The sequence below is a fragment of the Python bivittatus genome, unplaced genomic scaffold (assembly GCF_059951505.1).
Source record: "Python bivittatus isolate LINGU-HERP-01145 unplaced genomic scaffold, Pbiv_v1 ctg000790_np1212, whole genome shotgun sequence".
Classification (NCBI taxonomy): Eukaryota; Metazoa; Chordata; class Lepidosauria; order Squamata; family Pythonidae; genus Python; species Python bivittatus.
Genome location: NW_028277110.1, coordinates 3,305,456 through 3,326,948, shown reverse-complemented (window position 1 = coordinate 3,326,948; position 21,493 = coordinate 3,305,456). Strand labels below are relative to the sequence as shown.

The 21,493-nt window shown below is 40.9% G+C and overlaps 1 protein-coding gene across 1 annotated transcript in view; it reads left to right on the top strand.

The window, feature by feature from the left end:
* The window catches only part of TRPC5 (transient receptor potential cation channel subfamily C member 5), a 112,250-nt gene extending 90,757 nt beyond the window's left edge, over positions 1-21,493 (top strand). The window contains exons 6-10 of the mRNA XM_088129173.1: positions 162-357; positions 11,224-11,427; positions 13,439-13,480; positions 16,958-17,047; positions 20,250-21,493. Coding sequence (XP_087985299.1) covers positions 162-357; positions 11,224-11,427; positions 13,439-13,480; positions 16,958-17,047; positions 20,250-20,978 — 1,261 coding nt within the window. The 3' untranslated portion in view covers positions 20,979-21,493. The remainder of the gene's footprint in view (positions 1-161; positions 358-11,223; positions 11,428-13,438; positions 13,481-16,957; positions 17,048-20,249) is intronic.

Genomic DNA, 21,493 nt, shown 5'->3' with positions numbered 1-21,493 from the left:
TGACAGCATACAGGAAGACGTACTGGCTGGGAAGTGAGAAGACGGAGGTCCAAAACCTTTGGAAGCACCATCTCAGTGAGAAAGACAAAGGGTGTATCTGTTCTCCTAGATCCAATCCAATCAATTAAAAAATCATTTATCTTTTTTCTTTTTTTTTACAGACTCTTTGAAACTCTTCAGTCTCTCTTCTGGTCCGTGTTTGGTCTGCTGAATCTCTACGTCACGAATGTCAAAGCCAGGCATGAATTCACAGAATTTGTTGGGGCTACCATGTTTGGCACGTACAATGTCATCTCCCTGGTGGTTTTGCTAAATATGCTCATTGCAATGATGAACAATTCCTACCAGCTGATAGCAGTGAGTTAACATATTGGTGTCCCTTCCCCTTGCCTTTGAATTATGCATTCAGTTAGATGTGTGTCTGGAGCTAGTAGACATGTCTATCTATGCAGCAAATTTGAGTTCTCAGGTGGTACTGGTTGTTAAGACTACTTAACGATGGTAATATGGCTGACAATTTGTGGTCAGGGCCGGAGGGCGGGGAAATGGGACAGGAACTTTACACACACACACACACACAGAAAGAGAGTTCTTCTGTGTTTACAGGGATATTAACAAACTTTATATACAATTCTATACATACACTTTCAAATGGAGCTTTTTATAGCATCTTACCTGTTGCCCTCCCTCCTTCTCTCTGTCACTCACATAGCATCTTTCTGTTCTTTCACTTCTGGGCTGAATTCTCTCCCAGGCAGGAGAGCAAGAAGAGGGAAAAATAACTTGTTTCTGGAAGTTTCTTGGATTCCAGCTCCTTGCTCCAGCTGTCCTCGGTGGCCCCTGATCTGTTCTCCAAAAACTGTTGCCTTTTCCACCAGTGGACTTCTCTCGGATCCTGCTTGCTCTTGCTGGTCTCCAACTGCAGATCCCTCCACCTTGGCACACGTAGAGTCACCAGGCCACACCATACAAAAACAACTCTAGGAATGCCCAATATGCTTCTTCTCCCCTGTTTAATGTTTCTGCTCTTTTATATATTTATAGCTGTGTGGTGGGTGTTTTAATTAAGCATGAAGCTTCCTGTGATACTGAACCTGATTTTGGCCCACAAGGGAGAAAAAGAAGAACTTTAACCTTGAGACCATTGCATCATCCATTAGGGCATCTTACCCTGATGGGACTGTATATTGCAAAACACTAAATCCACCACTAAATCAAGGCATGCTATAGACCTCAAATATCTGCCAGGAAGTCTTGTCCTCTGCTATGTTTATGGGCATTTTGTGGACCAATAGTTTGCATACAGAGAGACAGTTTGGTGTAGTGGTTAAGCTTCAGGTTAGAAACCAGGAGACTTTGAGTTCTAGTCCCACCTTAGGCAGGAAGCCAGCTGGGTGACCTTGGGCTAGTTCTTCTCTCTTAGCCCTAGGAAGGAGAAGGCCAGGGCAAACCATTTCTGAAAAACCTTGCCAAGAAAACTGCATGGACTTGTCCAGGCAGTCATCAGAAGTCAAAAGCTGACTCGAAGGCGCAAAAAAAAAAAAAAAAAAGTCTGCATACAAATTCCACCAATATTTTGCAGACTCCAGAGCCTCCCAAGATTATACATAAAATTTATACGTAAAATTTACTGGCAAATTGATGCTTTTCAGGGGTGCAGTTTCTCAAGCTTTTTTAGGGAGAGGTAAAATAGAGTTAAGCTTCAATGTACCTTTCTACTTACCCCAAAACAAACCTACTGAAAAATTGGGGAATAACAAAACTGGAAATGACAATAAAATGAAATTAAAAAGTGCTTCCTCTAGAACCTACCCTTGTTTCATACAGTTGGCTCCTTTTTAAAAGTACCAAAATGAATGTTTGCCATTCATTTATCACTTTATTAAGTTAAGAAAAGAAAAAGGATTTCATTACATTTTGAAAACTCCAGTTTCAGTATATGTGTGTATGTATAGGTATGTATGTATGTGTGTATTTCTTGGTGACATCACAGGAAGCCATCCAGTCATTGCAGTTTGCAGTTAGTTTCTCCTACCGCCTTGGAGTAATGTGGAAATATTGCTTTTTGGGATTCAATCCTAGGGATAAATAGATGGAGATGGAAATTATGGAAATTGAAGTGATGGAATTGGGGGAGCTATAGCTATAGAGTTCATGATGACCCTCCTCATATGCCATCCTCCATCAATATCCCCACCTGAACAGTGGGGAAGATGAAGCTAAAATATAGTGACCAGTTCCAAATCACCCGATGAGCATAGAGTTAAACCTGGCTCTCTTATCTGAATCTAATAACTTGCATTGAATTACGCTGATTCTTCCTTCTTCCTGTAAATGGGTTTTCATATTTTCCAATCTCCTTGCTCAGTTGAAGAACAAATGCAGTGCAATGACAAGGGGATTAAGCTGTTCAGATTTCTATCCTGCCTTTTCCCAGGATCTCAAAGAAACTACATAGGTATCATCTTTCATTTTATTTCCATGAAAACAGCTCAGTGAGGTAGGTAGCACTGAGAGAAAGAAACTGGCCCTAGATTCCAGGCTGAGAATGGACATGAACTTGGGTCTCCTATGACCTAGCCCAACTACTTCACCACTATACCACCTTACATGGGTGAGGTTTGCTTAAGACCATCTCACTTGAGCATGGCCATATTTTCACTTGGTTCTGGTCATATGAGATGATCTTTAGATGGTCTTTAGACTGGAGATGAGCTCCAGTCTTCCCATCTACAATATGGGATTAATAATGCAGACCTACAGTATCTGCATGATTGGATTGTAAGGATTGCTGAGATTGATCGGAGCAGTTTCTGTGCTCTAAAATGCTATCTTAAAATCTGTTTTTAGCTATATTTCACACCTAGTCTATTATAATAAATAGGACTTTGATTCTATCAGACTGTGGAACAGTGAAAAGAGGAGAAGCCGCGTTATTCTATCATCCCTGCTGGAAGAGAAGTGGCCTTTTGGCTTGCCCCAGTTGACTCTTAGCTTGCAACTATTTCATCGGGCCACAGGAACTATTCACAGCCAAATGGACTATGATGCAAGCTATAACTTTAGGGCCTGGTGCTTGACCTGGCGTCTGTTGTGCCCTTAACTCCTTTTCTTCTGTGTCACGTCTTGTAGAACTTAAGCTCAGGAGTTGTCTTACAATTGTTCTGTGGGAGCTATTTAAAGTAAAAATACATCAGATAGATAAGGGTAAGTAAGTCTTTCATGACAGTCCCCAAGGAAGTTCAATGGAAACTGAAGAGAAAAGAAACCAGTTAGGGAATTATTGAGCGCAATGTGCCTTCAAACTCTGTGCCTGTTTTAGTCCCAGTCTGCTTGCTTGAATGCCTAAATATAGTTTGACATGACCTTTCAGCCTCGTGGTATCCTTGGGTGTTTGGTAAGACTTCAAGAAAAGCAAGAGCGAGAACATTCCTTCTCTCCCTCTGTTCATGCTGGAAAAAGCATCTTTCTTTGGTTTATTGAACCCAGGAGGTTGATGTACAGACCGATTCTAAAGGATTTCAATCTTACAGAGAGTTTCTAAAGTAGCTTTGAAAAAAGGAAAGCGAGTCTTCATCAGAGAGAGTTGGCCGCTAGGGAGGTTCAGCACTGCCTGCATGGCTCTTTCTTTCACGGTAACCTTGGTGGGTCCATGATGGCCTTTTGCAGCACAGGATCAGCTGCCTTCTCTGCTTCTTTATCGTTTGGACATCAGCCATACTGTGAATTGTTGGGCTCATTGTAATGCTTTCTTGTCCTAAGGAAGTGTCCAGGGTCAGGAGCCCGGCAGGTTTCTGCTGAGGATGCAGAGGACAATGAAGCTCAGGACACCTTACTTCAACTCTTAGCACCTCTTTTTACAACCTGAGTATGTAAGCCTCCATCAACTGAAAGCTCAGGTTGGGATCTGTAGATTCTGCAATTTGTCAACTATTCAGGTGTGGAAGGCATCCCAAAGAGCATGGGGCACTTTAAGTCCAGAGTTAGCAACCATCAGGGGTGGAGGTAAGGAATTATCTGACTCTTCAGCCTTTTTAAGGCCTCAGTTGAGCTCAGTCAGGGGTTGTGAGAATGATCACTGCTGAGAGTTTGCAACTTGTTACTTCCTGCATGACTCTTCCAAGGTACTGAAATGGTGTTTTATTCTGCCTACTTCTACTTCTGCAGGACATTTCCAGGCATTATATGATAGACTGTCTGTTGCATTAACTTGCATTTTGGAATCTCTTACGGTGCCCATATAGAGATAACCTTCTATCTTCAGAATCAGGGCATCCAACTAACAGTCAGAAACTCACTACCAATTCAGTTCAAAATGTCAACAGACTCTGCTTAGACCATCAGTAGAGATTATGTCATATAATATACTTCCCTGAACATTTGCTCAGTGGGGCTTTCTGCCTGGATAGATTTCCTCATCTAGTTATCATTCAAAATGCCACAGAAATATCTTGGCTTTATGAATGCAGATGGAATATGGCATCATGACTAAAATGGGCAGCTGATCCATCTCCATGAGGCCAAGGCTGAGCAATGCTCATCAGTGGCTTAAAGCCACAGTGTTGGTCATGATGTTGACCCCTCTTGCCAATTTGCCAATTTCTCCCTTTGTCATTACTTGAGCAATTTTATAATGACATGGGCCTTCTGGAGGGTTTTTTTTTTTTTGGCCATTTGGAGGGAAAAGAGATGAGTCTGCCATGGCATCAGGAAATCAGGCAAGTTTTAAAATGCCCAGTTTGGTTTCCTGCAGAAGAATGATGCTTTGCCCAGCTCGCACAGGCTATATGTTTCTATAATTTGTACTCAGCTTAATTTAAGCTACTTGATGTACACTGGAATAGTGAATTTTAGAGGAGGCGGTAGCCATCAATTTATAATTTTTAAAAAGGGATTGGACAAATTCATGGGAGATCATGCTTCGCATGGCTACTAGTCTTGATACATTTGTGCTTCTTCAAGAATCAGAGGTAGCATCATCTGAATACCGAGCAACAGTGGAAGAGAGATGCCTCCCTCTTGTCATAGTTCCTGAGTTTTCTGAAGGCACATGGTTGGTGACCTAGATGGGCCACTAGCTTCACTGAGTTGTGTATGTGCTTTATATCATTTCATGTCATACTTATTGGTTTATCATCACTTTTATTATTTTGGTTTTCTGAGTTTTTAATGGTTTTAGAAAGTTTCAGTATAGTAAGCATGGCATTCTACTCAGAAAACTGACTTTCTTGGATGCACCACGAGAAACTGTGCTATATATCAAATAGAGATGGTCTACTGTTTTGTTTTTTAGTGGAAAAAGAAAGCTGTAGCCCTGTAGGACGTACCGTACTCATTTCACTAAGAACTGTAAGTATGAATGGTGGTAGACTGGGATCAGGAGCTGATTTTGCACACCTTCAAGCTAAAATGGTCTTGGTAGTCTGTGGTTCAGTGTGTCATGGGAAACTCAGCCAAATCTGGTTCTTATACCAAGACAATCGTGTTAGACAATACTATGGTTTACTGGCTCAAGCAGAGTGTGTTCTGTTTTGGTAACCAGGATTTAGTAGATTATATAAACATAGTAGCTATGATGTGGACTTTTTCTTTTTAAGACAACCTCTTTTTGGAAAATTTGTGGGGATTTCTGAAAGGCAGCTGACAGGAATTTCAGCATTTCCAGTATCCCCCAAATTGAAATGCATAACCAAGAGGAGGTACAAATGTGTTTCATACTTGCAAATGTGTATGAGTATCCTCATTTCACACAAGCAGGGAGGACAATGAACAAGGGACCTACTTGCCTGCTGATGGACACCTTGAGTTGTCTTTAAATGGGGCATAGATTAGATTATCTAGGATACAAAAGAGAGTTTTGGACAGAACTGGCCTTACCACCTCACCTATCCTCTAACATGATTATGGAGTAGCATTAAAAATGAGACAGCCTTGGTCAGGATGTGAAGCCCTGGATTCGAACTTCAACTCTACCATGAGCTTGCCAGTTGGAGACAACAAAACAGCCCTTTTCTCCAAGGCTTTGGTATGGAGTCCTTGAAGATACCACGTAATGGTTAAGTAGCATTATTACTGGGAAAAGATGGCAATAACAGATGCTTTCCTACTAAAACTCCTCTTTCTCACCAGACCCTCTGCCCTTGAGTTATGTAAGGGGACCTTGTCTTGAATGGCTTGAATTCTCTCTGCTTTACCAAAATCTGCCTTACAATTTCTTAGTATCTTCCTCCCCTACAAAAGAAGTGTTTTGTCTTGTACCTTGTGCTCAGGGAGCAAAATATCTTTCTGTTCCTCTTGATTTGGGAATGAGTTTGTTTGACGTGGCAGTCAAAATTACTTCTGTTCTTCCTTACTCCGGCCTTTCTTTAACTCTCTCTGAAACCTCCCTGGCTGCTCATAGTTTCCGGAGTGAAAGATTTGCTTGTGACTGAGTTTAGCAAAAGCCAGGGAAATCAAAGAAGCTGCAGGCCCATAGAGAGAGAACCATTCCATGCTACACCCATGAGAATTTCACAGAAACGCTGTTTTCCATTGAACAAACCTTCAAAAGCAAATAAAATGACTAGAAAGAAATAAATGCTCTTCCATCAAATGAAAGAAGGTTGATAGGAGAAAAAAGCAGGAGCATTTTTCTGCGTGGTGCTCATTGCAACTCAGAAGCTTCAATGCATCTGGCTTGGGCAGGATACCGTCCACCCCCAACCAACCCAACCAACCCAAAGCTTCTAGCATGTGTCAAACTCTATCCCAACCCACTGCATTCAATCAACTTTTGCACAGAATCTCACTGGAGTGGAAGGAAGTTTAATTGTTTCCGAGAATAAGCAAATAAGGAATGCCTGGGGACAGCAAAACTCCATTTTCTTTTTTGCTAGCCTTGGCCTAATTATAACTTACCTGCGGACTTGAACTACAGCTTTAATATTCATGAGCTGTTGGCCGGGCTTTCAAATGGATCCAGCTGCTACGTTCTGGCTATGTTTTGCTTAAGTCTCAGGAATAATTAAATATGCAACTTTTCTTTCTCTCTCCTTGCAAAGCCAACAAATGATTAATAGCATTTTATTAGTATTTGGCACTGCTTCTAGGTAAGGATGGACGAATCACTGCAGTTTGGCTTTACTCAGCTTTGCTTCACCCCACCCCTCCCATATTTTGTAACAGTCTCTCATTAGCTTACAATGATAAAAACAAGTGCTGTGAAAATTGATTTGCATTTCTGGGTACATTTCCCTTAATGTCCTCAGCTCTGTTTCTCAGACACTCTTTTGGAGTGCTGTTTTCCTTTGCATAATTGAGTTTGTCCTTTTTGGAATTCTACCAGCAGATGTTTTTTTCCTAGGCAAATTTTGATCCAGAAAATAGCATAGCAAGCATCAGAAAAGGGCAGATGCAGTTCAGTTCATATATATCCTCAGAAAGTATGAATCAAGTAATACCCATGAAAATGTGAATGTAACAGAATAAGCTGTTCTGCTTCCAATGGTCCTCTTCGCCCAGCTTCCTTTCCTATTTCTCCTCCTTGAACCCTCTGCTGCTGTCTGCTCATTCACCAGAAGGCTGGAGAATGACAGCAAGTGATGCTACAAGGAAGGACCAAATGCCACTTTCTTGCAAAGGGCTGCTGAACAGTTGCTGGACTTGTCCCATTTGTTCCTTGAGAGAGAAGAGACGTTGCACCACTCCACACATCTCGTTTTCCTCTACTGAGATGTAGGCGTCAATTGTGTCTAGAAAGCCAGCAAATAAGTAGTATAGAAAGTAGGGACGATGATCTTGCTGGAAATATGCAAGAACTGTTGCTTCTGCAAAAGGGGCTGAAACATTTCTTAAGCTCTGAGAAACAAGATCATATTCAGAAGAAACTCAGTCAGACACTGCCCTGATTCACTGGAGTAGGTCCAGCACAATCAGACTTGCAAGATTCTGTTATTAAAGCTACTTTCAATAGACGTTATTTTAGCCTTCCTGTGGCATTGATTTTCTGGTCTGGTTTACTCAGTGGGGCTGACAATAGGGATAGCAGTGATGGGGACTTATCCTTTTCTTAAACATCTAGACTTTGTGCACCACCAGGCTAGTGAAACTCATAGCAGCTCTCCAGATGTGCTCAACTGATCTGGGACCCTCAGCTCTCATATTGCTTTGATGTTGCTCCCATTCGTTTTGATAAAACACTGCTAAAAAAAAGTGTGTGGCATTTTTAGGGATGTGCTCATGAACTTCTACATATTAGTATAACAGATCAAGTCAAATCAATCTATTAAGGTCAGAGACCAGCAAAAGAGGATGGGGCACGGTCATTAAGAAGAAACCTAAAAATATCATAGCTATATAACAGCCTTATACATTGTGTGTGTTGTGTGAAATATGGAAGGTATAAAAGATATTTTAAAAATGAGAATCTCAAAGGAGGGATGGAAGCATTAGAAGGGTGTAGGGGAATTACTACAACAATATATCAAAACCAGTCAGGAAGCGGTAACTTAATGGAACCCGCATTGCTGAAGCTATTTTTTTGGGGGGGGGAGTAGACCAGTGTTATTTGGCATTTATGGGTTAAGCGGGGGGAAATTGTGGAGCATGCAAAACTTGAATGAGAATTACGTCTAGACATTCTTCAGGTTAAAATGGAATGAAGCTGTGGGATCCAGGAGATGTTCCTCAGCAACCAAGGACAGGACAGAAATTTTTTCCTTTTCCAGCTGCAACCATCAAGAGTCTTGCATGTGCGCGCATGTGTGTGTGCACGTAGCTTGCAAAGGAAACAAAATCATTTGAAAGAGGCAATGGTGTTGCCAGCTCTGGGCTGGCCTTCATCCTTAATTCAGACCCAACAAGCACAATTTATGTTAGCCCTGGCTGCTGAATTAATTACCCAGAATAAGATACACATCCCTCTTCCATTTTCGGTCACCCCTTTCTCTTTTGACCCCCCTCTCCACCAAATTGGACACACATCATTAAAAAGACTTGCCTGGGAAGGTAGCCAACTTCTAAAAGAAAAGCTAAAAATAATTTATATGCGACATAATCTACATCAGCTATTACTGATGATGCTTATCAGGAATGTAATGATGTCGGGCCTGAAGAATCAACGGAGCTTGCAAAATTTGGCCAGTAACTTCATTTCTGAAGACAAGAATGTTCAAGGGTACAAATTGGCTGCCATCTTGCCATAAGGAATTGTTAAGCAGCAAAAGAAGGAACAAAAATTTGCCATTAAAAATGTGCCATTTACACCTATCTCTTTCCTCCTCCTGCTTTTAGAACATCAGCAATTATTTCTGTAAAATGACACCCCCCACACACAAAGTATGGATCGCCATTTTTTTTCCTTGGAGTTCCCACTCTTCTTCAACTCCCCAGCAGGATGTTCTGACTTACCTGGGTATTAAAATCTAAATAAACAGGACACATCTGAACTGGATTTGCACAAACCAAAGTAAAGAGCTGAGTATTTGTGTCTTTGCATAAATAGGCGTTTTTTTTAAAAAAAGATTAAAACCAAACAGAAATTGTGCTTTCTCCACTTCAGAAAATGTTGAAAGGCCCCACATTTTCCTTGACATTCTTTCATGGGCTTTAAGAGATGAAAGCTATTTCATGCATAACCCAAATAACTCAGAATCTGCTGAGCACAAAGGAATATAGGCTTTAATTAGCCAATGCATATTATCCAGACTGTCAACATAGCAAAGCCCTCAGCAGATTTTTAAAAAATATTCCAAGTATCTCCAACGTTCTTCTTCCTTTAAGAATACAGCTGCAAAAGGAGAGATGAATATTTACTTGACGAAGTTCTTGCTGGACAATATTCTTCTTGTTACCACCACCATTGTTATCGTTAACCGTTGATAGATTTTATCTATTGATCACACCATTTTAATTTCATTCATTCATAAGATCCCTAAATAGTGTGCTGCATTTTTATCTGGCTGGAGTAAACATTGGGGGTGGAGGGTGTACATGTGAACCCAGCCACAGCATTGTCCTTGATGCATATGACACTGATGTATTGAATGAATGAAACAGTTTGTGACAACTCTTTTGAGTCAGGCCAACTGCATAGGGAGCTTAGTGATGGATTAAGAGTACGTTTTGCAGCCCCTGGCTGATCTAGGCTAATCTTGAATATCTAAGTGGACCTTGGATAGGTGACCACTAAGATATTCCAAGGCAGTAGGCTAGATGGAGAAGTTGAAAAACAACCCAAGAAGAAGGCAATTGTGAACCATTTTTGTCTTGTTGCCAAGAAATGCAAATGTAATTAATTAAATAATTCTAATCAGGGTCTGTACTAGTGTAGATTCCACAGAATTCTTAGAATAGTTGCAGTATCTGCCAGACAATCGGAAAACAGTGAAAATGAAAAATCCTTGGGTTCATTTTCTTTACGCTTGGCTGGATAAAGGAATGGAAGAAATACTCTTCTATCAGAGAAAGGATAGCTGTGAACTGAGTTAGGCTGCAGCTGCTAGGTGGGGAGAATAAATGGCTTCAACAAACTTTGGGAGTTCTTCATATACTGTTCAGGGTGGTGGGATGCTAAGAGGGCGGGGGGCTGAAACAGGCTCTGAGAAACAAGGAGAAATTAAAGTGTGGAGTCCTTGGGGTTCTCTGAGTTTGGCTGTTTTCTTGCAAACGTTTCATTACCCGGCTAGGTCACATCTTCAGTGCTAGAGTGGAATGGGGTTTGCTCTCTGTTTATATACAGGGGCACGCCCTGCCAGTGTTGGTGGGGATGGGGGTGGGGGTTTTGTTTTGTTTTTTTCCTCTGGTAGTTCCTTGATTAGGGTATTGTTTTGCAGCCACAAAACTCTGAGCTACACATATTCACTCCTATTAGAAATTAAAATGTCAGAGCGATGTAGCAATTAAGGTGCTGGATTAGAACTGGGGAGCATGGGTTCAAGTCCACCTTCAGCACAGGAACATCTCAGGGCATGAACAATGGTCATACTAATGGGGAGCACTGGAACTGTAGTCCACCTGAAGGGTACTCAAGATGCAGAAATCTGGATATTAGGGATTTGTATCTTTATCTCTGTTCCAGACACAGTAAACAGTTTTACTCTATCCAACCATTATGCCTACCTTTGCCTTAATATGGCCCCTATGATCCAAAAGTATTTTTAAGACACAGATGTTCTTCATGGCAGTTTGCTGTGGCCAAAAGATTACTTATCTTTTGTTCTTTTCTTTCCCCTCTCTCCCCTCCAGGACCATGCTGACATAGAATGGAAGTTTGCACGCACAAAGCTCTGGATGAGTTACTTTGATGAAGGGGGTACACTACCACCTCCTTTTAACATTATCCCTAGCCCTAAGTCATTCTGGTACCTTTGCAAGTGGGTCCACAAGCGTCTGTGCCCATCCCGGGACCCAGAGAATGAACAAAAGCATGAGAACCTGAAGACTTTCACGGTGAGGAGCAGGGTGGCTTTCACTAACTCCAGGGATTGCTCTCCCATTCTTGCTTTTGGAAGGCAGGGTGAATCTCTGGCCTGCCATCTTCGTTGGACCCAGTTCCCATCAGTCCAAGATCAGATGGCCAGTAATCAAAGGAGAATGGAAGGCATTAGGATCCTTCTTGATCCTAGGTCTCCATCTTCTCCTTCTCCTTGCCACATATGGAAACCCAAATAGGCTAGATAGGTTGACATAAACATCTGCCTGTTTTCATCATAAAAAGCCACTCTCAAACTATTTGAAATTCTCCATGACAAAACGTGGGCACGGTTGTGAAGTTCAGGGCCTGTAGGACTTGGTATTCTAATATCTTCAGTTCCCACTTGGCGTTCTGATGCTTGGCACTAGGCTTCTTAGTCCAACAGAGCATCAGAGAAGCTTAATCAACTGGCAGTGATTGCAGCAATGCCATCAAAGAAGTCCAGTACCCTAATCTTAGGGGACAACGAAGTGATGCTGAGGTGAGCATAAATGGGTTGCTTTTCATTATCAAAGTACATATCATACAGAGGAAATCAAAAGCATTTGGAGTGTACTACGCCTAAGCAGTTCATTTAATTCATTACTTTGCTCCCTTACTACCTCCTGCCAGATGATCTCAGGGTCTAATTTACAAGAACTCAGATCTGTAATTGATAGCTTATTTCCATAAGCTTGCAAAGCCACTGAACGATCATGCATAACTACTTTGGTCCTGCCAGCTCAGCAGCTTGACTCCTTTCCTCTGCCTCATCACATGAAATGCAGAGTCAGGAGATCTGACTTTAACTAGTGCCATCCTGGAAAATTCTGCATTTTCTTCCAACCAACTTCATTCAATTTGATGACAGTGAATTTGCTTTTGAAATGTCTTTCCAAGGAGAAAAGAATGTTGCTGGGTGGGTGTGATACTCCTGCACTTATTTAATGCATGGTGGTCAAGGGTGTGAGTCACATCCTGTCTTTCTTTCAATGGTTCCCTCTCCAGACATTTTCCTGATGAGTCCATTCAAACCAAGGGAACTTCTCCTGGTGTGTGTGTGTGTGTGTGAGAGAGAGATTAAGAAGTGTGAACAGCAAGGATCACATGGTGCAGGATACAACAGCAATAGTAGCCTTATCCACCAGTTCTAACCTGAAAGTCAGCTCAGAAATTCCAGACAAGAAATATTTAACAGAAATTGTCACACCATCCTGAGAATAAAGCTTGCAAAGCAGATTTCAGAATGGCATTCATGACCCAAAGCAGAGATCACAATGGTTCTCTAAAAACCTTGGTTGGCCAATTAGGAATGTTTCCTTCTTTCATCATCATCTTCTTTTCACTTGTACAAAAGCTCCCTTCTCTGTTGAAAGAGGTTTAAAGTTATACTTCCACCTGTACTAACTAGCATGAAGGCTAACCAGGTTTCCCATTTGAGCCAAAAGGGGAATTACAAGTTAAAAGTGGTTCAGACATAAATCTCACGAATGTTGACGGCAATCAGAACTGATGTCATGTGGAAGTACATCATGTGTGCTGAAGGCAGGGAACGGAAGTGGGAAATGGATAGCCAAGATGGGTGAAGTTATGGAAGAGGAACACCCATTCCCAATACAGAATCCCAGGATGATGGGGAGGAATCTATGGTTATGAGTTCATTGGACCAGTGTGAGGGGAAGTGCAAGGGTTAAGAGCATTATCAATATGAATCTTATTTATCTATTAGATTGTAGCTCTTTGCTAATAGATTGTAAGTGCTAGTAATGTACAGATTATCTGGCTATGGAATTCATCACCACAAGATGCATCTGGTGACTTGGGAAGAAGAGAGAGTGCACACAGACGGGTTCAAAAGCAGTTTATCTCCACAAGATGACCCGTTCTAAGACAGCAGTACAGTTTTTTTTTAATTATTATTCATAAGCAGCTTTTTATAGTGAGAGAACTGAAAATCTAATGGCTGCGTGTTTCATCTCTATATATGGATTCCATTTTTCATTTCAGGAACGTCATGCGGACAACTTGATTCAGAATCAACATTACCAGGTAAACAATTTCATTCTTTAAACAGCTTTGTCAAATGTCCTTGGATCTTCTGTGGGAATCTTCTCTAATCTGGTGCCCTTGATAAGGTGAAGCTACAATCCTCATCATCCCCACTGGCTTTGGAGAGTGATGGGAGTTGTAGTCCTTCACATTGAAGGCGCCTGGGTGGGGAAGGCTCTGCTATGGGCTGAATTTGAAAGCGATCCATTAACTATTTATATGATATACTTGTAATCTGCCTTTCTGGTGAATCTGGTTTCCCATCCTAGTTTCAGCTCACTTACTTCATTTTAAAAAAGGACTTCTGCATGACTTGACTCCATACCAAACAGGGGTGTCCACAAGAGGTTGTCAAAAAAGTCAAGATGGCAGCTGCAACCTTATGTCAAAGCCTTGTGCCCTTTTTACGTAGGTCCCTGCTGCAGATGCCGCTGCCTCCACGTTATACCTTGAACTGGATTTGACGCTTTAGCACACAGCATGTTGCGTGCAACAGGGATTAAGAATTATGAATATACACACTGGTTATGTCAGGTTTAGCCCAAAGAACTCCAAGAGACAATGCAAATTCAGTTCTACTGTGTTTATTAGCTACAACCTCTAGACAGAAAATCTCCCCAGACTGAACCCTAGTTCCCAAGCCAGCCAGCCACAACACCGTGAATTCCTCAAGGAGGTGCCAGCCTCATCCTCTTGAACTTCCCACGCTCCTCCGGTGAACTAAGAACACGCTTATCTCCCTGAGCCTGGCCTTCATAATTCCATTCCATCACAGGTTTTTATTCAGGGCCCAATGATAGCAGCTGACCCTTGAATCTCACGAGATCAAATGCAATATTCCAAATTTTAATTAAAATGCAAACTCTCCTTCAGAACAATCTAACCACTTAAACCATTAGGCTGATGTCAGAGCTTCATTAAAAAAAAAAAAAAAGAGGGGGGACTATTCATAAAGTGGTTTGATTCTTGTTTTAGCTGTCTGATTTGGGAGTGGCCAAAATCTCACAAATAGTGATTCACAGGAAGCCTCATTAACCCCTTATTTGCTTGGCAGAGAAAGAGGATTCCACCCATTGTCCTAGTGCCCAAAAAAGTGAAACTCTGACTTCTGGTTTTTGTTTTCATATTATTCCTAAATTATTGAGCATCATCGACACACATCTGGTTGGGTTGGGTTGAAATACGGCTCTTAAGAGACAACTTATAACAGTGTTTCCCAAGTTCGTGTGTTGACTTCAACACGTCTTGAAGTGGTTGAAACTGGGAAACAATGGTTTACAGAAATGACATTTCAAGTCCTACAACACTTTATAAGTGCTTTTTCTAAAGGAGAATTCATCTAGCCCCAGCCCATGTAAGAAAATTCAGACCAGATGAACAACTCCTGTTGTATTTTCATGCAACTCATGAGTCCTATTCCCAACCTGTTTAACTTCCAATTAAGAGATTGACCAAGATTAAAGAATTTACTGTGCCAATAATTCCACTGCATTATCTTAATGCCTTTAAAACCGCAAGGCAAAATACAAGATGCTCCAATACCATTTCTAGCGGGGATTTTTACAGCAGGACAAAGTAGAAGAGTAATTATCTTGCTTGATCTGTTCTTGTGTTTGATGCTATTTCAAAGGTTCATTGATCAAACAGCAAAACAGGAATAATTTGTGAGGAAACACCTCCATCTGTTTGCCAGATAGCAAACTGTGAAGAATAGGGAGAGAGAGACAGAGAGGTAGAAATGAAGCATTAATTTCCGTAGAAGCAAAACCAGGAGTTCTATTCCCATCACATTTCAATCTCAAATAGCAACTTTCCCTGGATTAAAATCTGCAGAAAGAAGAATAAAAAAAAAAAGGATTATTTTCTTTGAAAGTAAGTAATTAAAAAAAAAAATTACACTGGACAACTATGGTTCTCTGCGTTTCTGCTGCCTTCTAGTGGGCCTCTGGATTTTTGCAGCCCCAATCTGGAAGCCCTGAGATGTGAGTTGGGTGAATTGATGTTCAGAAGGGAAGGGAAGTCTCTGTGGCCTGCATAGGCCTCTGTAGTTTAGCTTGATTTTTTATGCTGGAGTCTGAATTCTGATAATGGAATGCAATGTTTATCTAGCAGACCCTGAATCCTGAAATGGAAGTGTGGAATCTTCCCAAGGTTTATTTTGTTCCTCCAAATATTTTGAGAAAAACCAACGTCCTCACTTTCAACCCTATGTCCCAGCTCCTCAATGAAGAAGACTAGGACTAAATTTGTCCTTATGTCCAAAAACAGAAAGAACAATTTCATGCAGTGATTTATGTATGAAATTGACTCTCATAGGATGACATTTTAGACACTATTTCAGGCTTAAGAGGCATGCAACCTTCTACATGTTGTTGGAATGACCGCCATTATCCCAGGTTGTTAAGGATCCCAACTGGAATCCAAAAACATCTATACAGCCACAGGTATAAATGAACAAACATAGTATATCAACCAATGCAGAGTTTTGTATCAATTCAGCTGCTGCTGGATTATCTGCCTATTAGTTTAATCATGGAACACCATTCTTATGTTCTGTATTTACTTTCTGTTGCATGCATTCCCACTGATTTCCTGAAGCCTACTTTGTGAGGGCTTCATTCTTAATTTGCTTAATAACCCTTTGCTTTAATACACCGTAAATAATGTTATCAGGGAAATTACACAATTTAGTTCAGGTTGTAGAGTCATTTGATGAAGTAAACCTGTTTCAAGGAAGGAATCCATTTTATATACAACTGGAGTAGTTTCATTTGTCATTTATGCCTAATTAGCTAATCACTTAATTCACTCTAATATCAGAATTGTTTTCTGCTTATGGAATTAATTTTCCCCACTGCATTCAGTGCATTCTTAGCACGCTCCCAGATCAGTCAGGGTTTCTGACTCACAGCCATTCTATTAATTCTGTAGATATAATTTACTCTTTGCTTCTGAATAACTTTTCAGTTAATTTATTGGTAATATCTCGAGTTAACAGGATAATCAATGGCCTCTCTGGAGATGTGTAAAATGCATCAATTTTTAAATTCTATTTTAGACCCTCTGAATTTGTATAATTTCAGTATGTTGCAGCCCAGGCATTCTCTCATTCCCTGAAGCGTTTCTAGAGAGGTGCCTACAATCCTTTAAGGATTCAGCTGTACATCTTACAAAAAGAGTCAGGTGGCAAGAAGTATGCTTTTTTAAACAACAACAAATTACAATAGAGTAGTATTTTACGTTAAAAAAAAGAGAGAGAAGGCATCACTGTTGTGCTATTCTCAAAAAGCCTCTTGCATTTTCTTTCTTTTATTGGTAAATATCTCCATCTTTCTCATTCAGTTTAACATAACAGAATTTGCTTTCAAATAATTTCAGAGGAAAAGCAAATATTCATGTATGGTCTGTAGTTCTTGCCTTGACTGAATATTGTGGTGACTTGGAAGAATGTTAACTTTCTTCTGCCTATCATTTCAGGAAGTGATCAGAAATCTGGTGAAGAGATATGTTGCTGCAATGATAAGGAATTCAAAAACCAATGAAGGTTTAACTGAAGAAAACTTTAAGGTAATGTCTGAATGGGGCGGGGGGGTTGATGCTTCTATGTCCTGCTCACTAGAAATGTAAGAATTGCCCTTTTGCATAGGCTGTGACCCAACTCGATCCAGCCTGAAGCCAATCAGCCTAAAATTTCCCACAATATCAACACTTTAAATCTTTTCTGGAGTTACTTCTTTACTTCTTTTCTTCTCATTAGGGCAAATTTTCCATTGGAAGGAAATGAAATGAAGGAAAAAGTTCTTTCTTAACTTTTACAATTCCCTGGACACCACTTAGTAGCCCTGTTTTTTTTTTTTTCTTGACTTGGTGAATCCTTTCTTCATAGCCTTCTGAGATTATGAAGAAATGTGGCCCTTTTGAATTTTCCTTTCAATGTCTTTTTCACCCACCTCCCATTCTTGAGAAGCTTCTCTTCTGATTTAAAAGTGACTTAGTTGGAGCCAACTGGCAGTTTTCCACTTCAATGTATGCTAAATGCAATAGTACTGTTAATGCTATTTCCTTTAGTTTCCACAATACTTGTATCTTGCTCTAGATCATTGTTTCTCAATGTTGTCCATTTTAAGATGTGTGGACTTGAACTCCCAGAATTCCCCAGCCAGCATGCTGGCTGGGGAATTCTGGGAGTTGAAGTCCACACATCTTAAAATGGACAACGTTGAGAAACACTGCTGTAGATCGTAACTATTTAGAATTAAAATTAGGATTATCCCCCCGATTCCTGTTCTAAGGGTATTTAGAAATGTGCCATGGCCTAAACACGAATGCATCCATCTATGGGAGGGTAAATGAATTTCCCAATCATTACAAGAGCTTTTCCTTTGCATACCTCCTTGATGTTTCACCATCTCAAAATAACCCTCAGCATTTTGATCAAGTAGAAAACAGTGTATCCTTAAGTCTAATTTATAATTGCCACTAATGCTGCTTTTGTGGAAGATCTGGGCTTCCTCTCTTTTCTAGTACTTAGATTTTTATACTGTCTTACCTTCATGGCATCCGCACCATTTGGTCCAAATGATGTCATTTAAAAATTTTGTTTTATTTTAATGGATTTTTATCTTGTTGTAAACTGCCCAGAGTCATTTCACGAGATGGGTGGTGACAAATTTGATAGATAGATAGATAGATAGATAGATAGATAGATAGATAGATAGATAGATAGATAGATAGGACAGACAGACAGACAGACAGACAGACAGACAGAGAAACACAGCAAACAGCAAGAGCTTCCACACATCTGAGCTTCATATACGTATATATTTTATTAGCATATTAAGCAATTCTTTGTCCTTGGACCAAAATTTTAAGGTGGATAGCTCCATTTGGGAAGTGTTGTTATAGTTCTAGGAGAAAGGGGACAAGCCCACTCTTGAGAGTTGTTTGGCGTCTTTTGGTTGGGGTTGAGTAAAAATCCTGTCAAACACCTTGGAAAAATAGGTGGTATCATTAAAGGTAACACTGAGTTAGAGGCTCCCATGTTCTGATGCAGCTGCTGAGGTACTTCAGCCTAAAGGGGATGTCATTGATTTCTGCACCTCACTTTAGACCCAGGGTGGGCGACTTTCCATGTTATTGTTCTTTGCATCCTTTGATCTAATTCCAGGGATAAATACTTCCGCTCCCTTCCCTGCAGCTGAGATAAGAGTCAAGGGTGTCAGAAAAAAAGAAAGAAAAGAGGCTATCAAAGATTAAGCATGCTGTATTAGGGAGCAGGTTGTCCCTACAAATTTTCAGCTCTGATTTCAATGTCTTCCTTCATTCTCCCCACTCACACCATCTGCAATAGATAAGCTCCAAAAGATTGTGACCCTTAATGAAAAACACAGTCAGTTCCTGCTCCATTTGTGCATCTGTCTTACATGAATTTAGCAGCTAGAACACTTTTCTTGTTATTAAGCAGTTGACTATAATAAGGGGGCCCAATGAGAAACACTGTCACTTAAAAAAACCTTATCCTGCAAATGTTTTCTCCTGGATAAAATATCTTGGGCTCTATCCAATTGAGCCAATACTAAAAATATTATTTTATAAGTGGGTTCACTTACCAATTATTTATAATTGGGTTTAACCATGCTTATTGATAACCACAATTAGTTGAACTCAGCTAAGTCATGGTTTATCCATTACATTGATATAGTTCACACATTGTGCTAAGCCATTGTTTAATTATATTTTTGCTAAATAAATCACCATTAGCTGGCTTCATACAACACGCTAAATTATAATGTGCATGACTTTGGCTGGGGTGGGTGGGCTGGTGGGTCGGGTGAACCCATTCTATATCCAAGAATAATCTCACTTCTATTAAATATTTTTTATTTATCAAGATTAGTGCAAAATTATACCAGTTCCCATTCTGCTCTTCTAAAAACATAGGCAATGTAATGAGGTGGGGAAAAAGTTGGGGATATTTCTTTCCTTATGCTTCTGGGCAAACATTTAATTACCATTATGTACCTGATTTGTGGGAGAGGGGAAGTTTAAGGCACTTCCCATGTCCCAGTCTGCACATTTTGAGTGTAAAGTTCTTCTTGTGGAAAGGTTTAGCTGAGGACCATTGTGTGCTGCTTCCCGGGGGTCTGTTCAGTAGAACTATCCCGCCCAGCAGTGTTTTCTGCCACTTTATATATATAAAAAAAGAACTAGAATTAGTAACCTTTTTCTGGTGCTAAATAATTTGCAATTCTTGCAATGCGTTGGTCCTCTTCTGTGAAACGTGTTCAAAGCAACGCACCCTGAGTGCCTTAAAGCAGGGTTCCTCAACCTCAGCAACTTTAAGAGGGGTGGACTTCAACTCCCAGAATGGCCAAAGTGGGCAGAACTTTAAGTGTTTAATTTTTTAACAATTTCTTTATAGTGGGGTGGTAGTAGCAAAATACAGTCTTAGCTAAGCACATGTATGCAGAAAGATTTGGTTGCCCGGTAAATCGTTACACTTGCCCAGATCACCCGAGTGTCCTTAAAAGACAGGTGTGTCACACTAGAAGCATGAGTGTGGGGTGGAATTAGCACCCAGCTGCCACTCTCCATCTCTTGCAGCATCTCTCAAACTTGGCAACCTTAAGAGGTGTGGACTTCAATTCCCAGAATTCCCCATGCTGGCTGGGGAATTCTGGGAGTTGAAGTCCACCCATCTTAAAGTTGCTGAGGTTGAAGAACCCTACCTTAAGGTCTCAATCATCTCCTGCCACTTCTCTCACCTTAGGAGTTAAAACAAGATATTTCCAGTTTCCGCTATGAAGTTCTTGACCTCCTGGGTAACCGGAAACCTCAGAGAAGAAGTTACTCCACCAGCAGCACGGAGGTCTCCCAAAAGGAGGATGCCCCTGAGGAGTGCACTGGAGAAACATCCAAAGCAAAGAGTGTCTCCTTTGGTGTTGCCAACAAAAAGAAAGACTTCAATGTGTCCGCGCTCATTAAGACCATGTCTGGCGTTGAAACAGTGAATGAAAAACCGAAAAGCAACGGGATAAACAAGCGCTCCTTTGTTCGCAATGGGAACAGAGTCCAAAGGCTGTCTAGCTCCAAAAAGGAGTCCTTCAAGAGGCTGGGTCTCCTCTTCTCCAGGATGAACGGTCATCTTGCAGAACCCAGTCAAGAGCCCATGTACACCATTTCGGATGGGGTCATCCAGCCGCATTACATGTGGCAAGACATTAAATATTCTCAGATGACAAAAGAACGAGATAACTGCTCCAAAAGTGAAATTAGCCTCAATGAGGTAGACTACAGTAGAAATATCAGGCATACAGGACAGAGCCAATGCCCTGTGGTTTGCGCCAGCTCCCTTCACTGTGCTTCCAGCATCTGTTCCTCAAATTCCAAACTCATAGACTCCTCGGAGGATGTTTTTGACTCATGGGGAGATGCTTGTGACATGTTTAGGAACCAATGGAACGATGGGCAGGAGGAACAGGTCACCACACGCCTATAAGTAGAGCTGTTCAGTAACTTGGCCGTAGAACATAACTAACCCTGGAAACTGTTTGCTATCACAGACTCGTCATAGTTAGGGATACCTCCCCTTTCCCATCTGGTCTCCGACAAATGTAGATCCCAGATTCTTTTAGCTTATTTTATAGCCACAGCACAACTTTTTCCTTTAATTTGCTTTCTAGACTTACAGATGCCAGACCTTTCATTTGAAAGGTCCAATCCTTTGAAGAATGTAAGAATCTACAGAATACTTACTCTCTAAAGTGGGCTTCATTATGTCCTACAGGTAGTTTTGGTTTCTCCTGCCATCACTTTTGGTGTATTTTTGTTACTACAACGTTGGCCTCCCCAACACAGCATCTCTTTCATCCTCAACTTGGTTAGTGACTCTGCTTCCCAATGTCTTACGTTCTATCTTCTGGCCATTTACCACTGTCTAGGACCAGCAGAGGTGAAGCAATTTAGAAGGAGGCCAAGAACCAGCTGAGGCTACTTGCAGGGGGACTGTTCCAA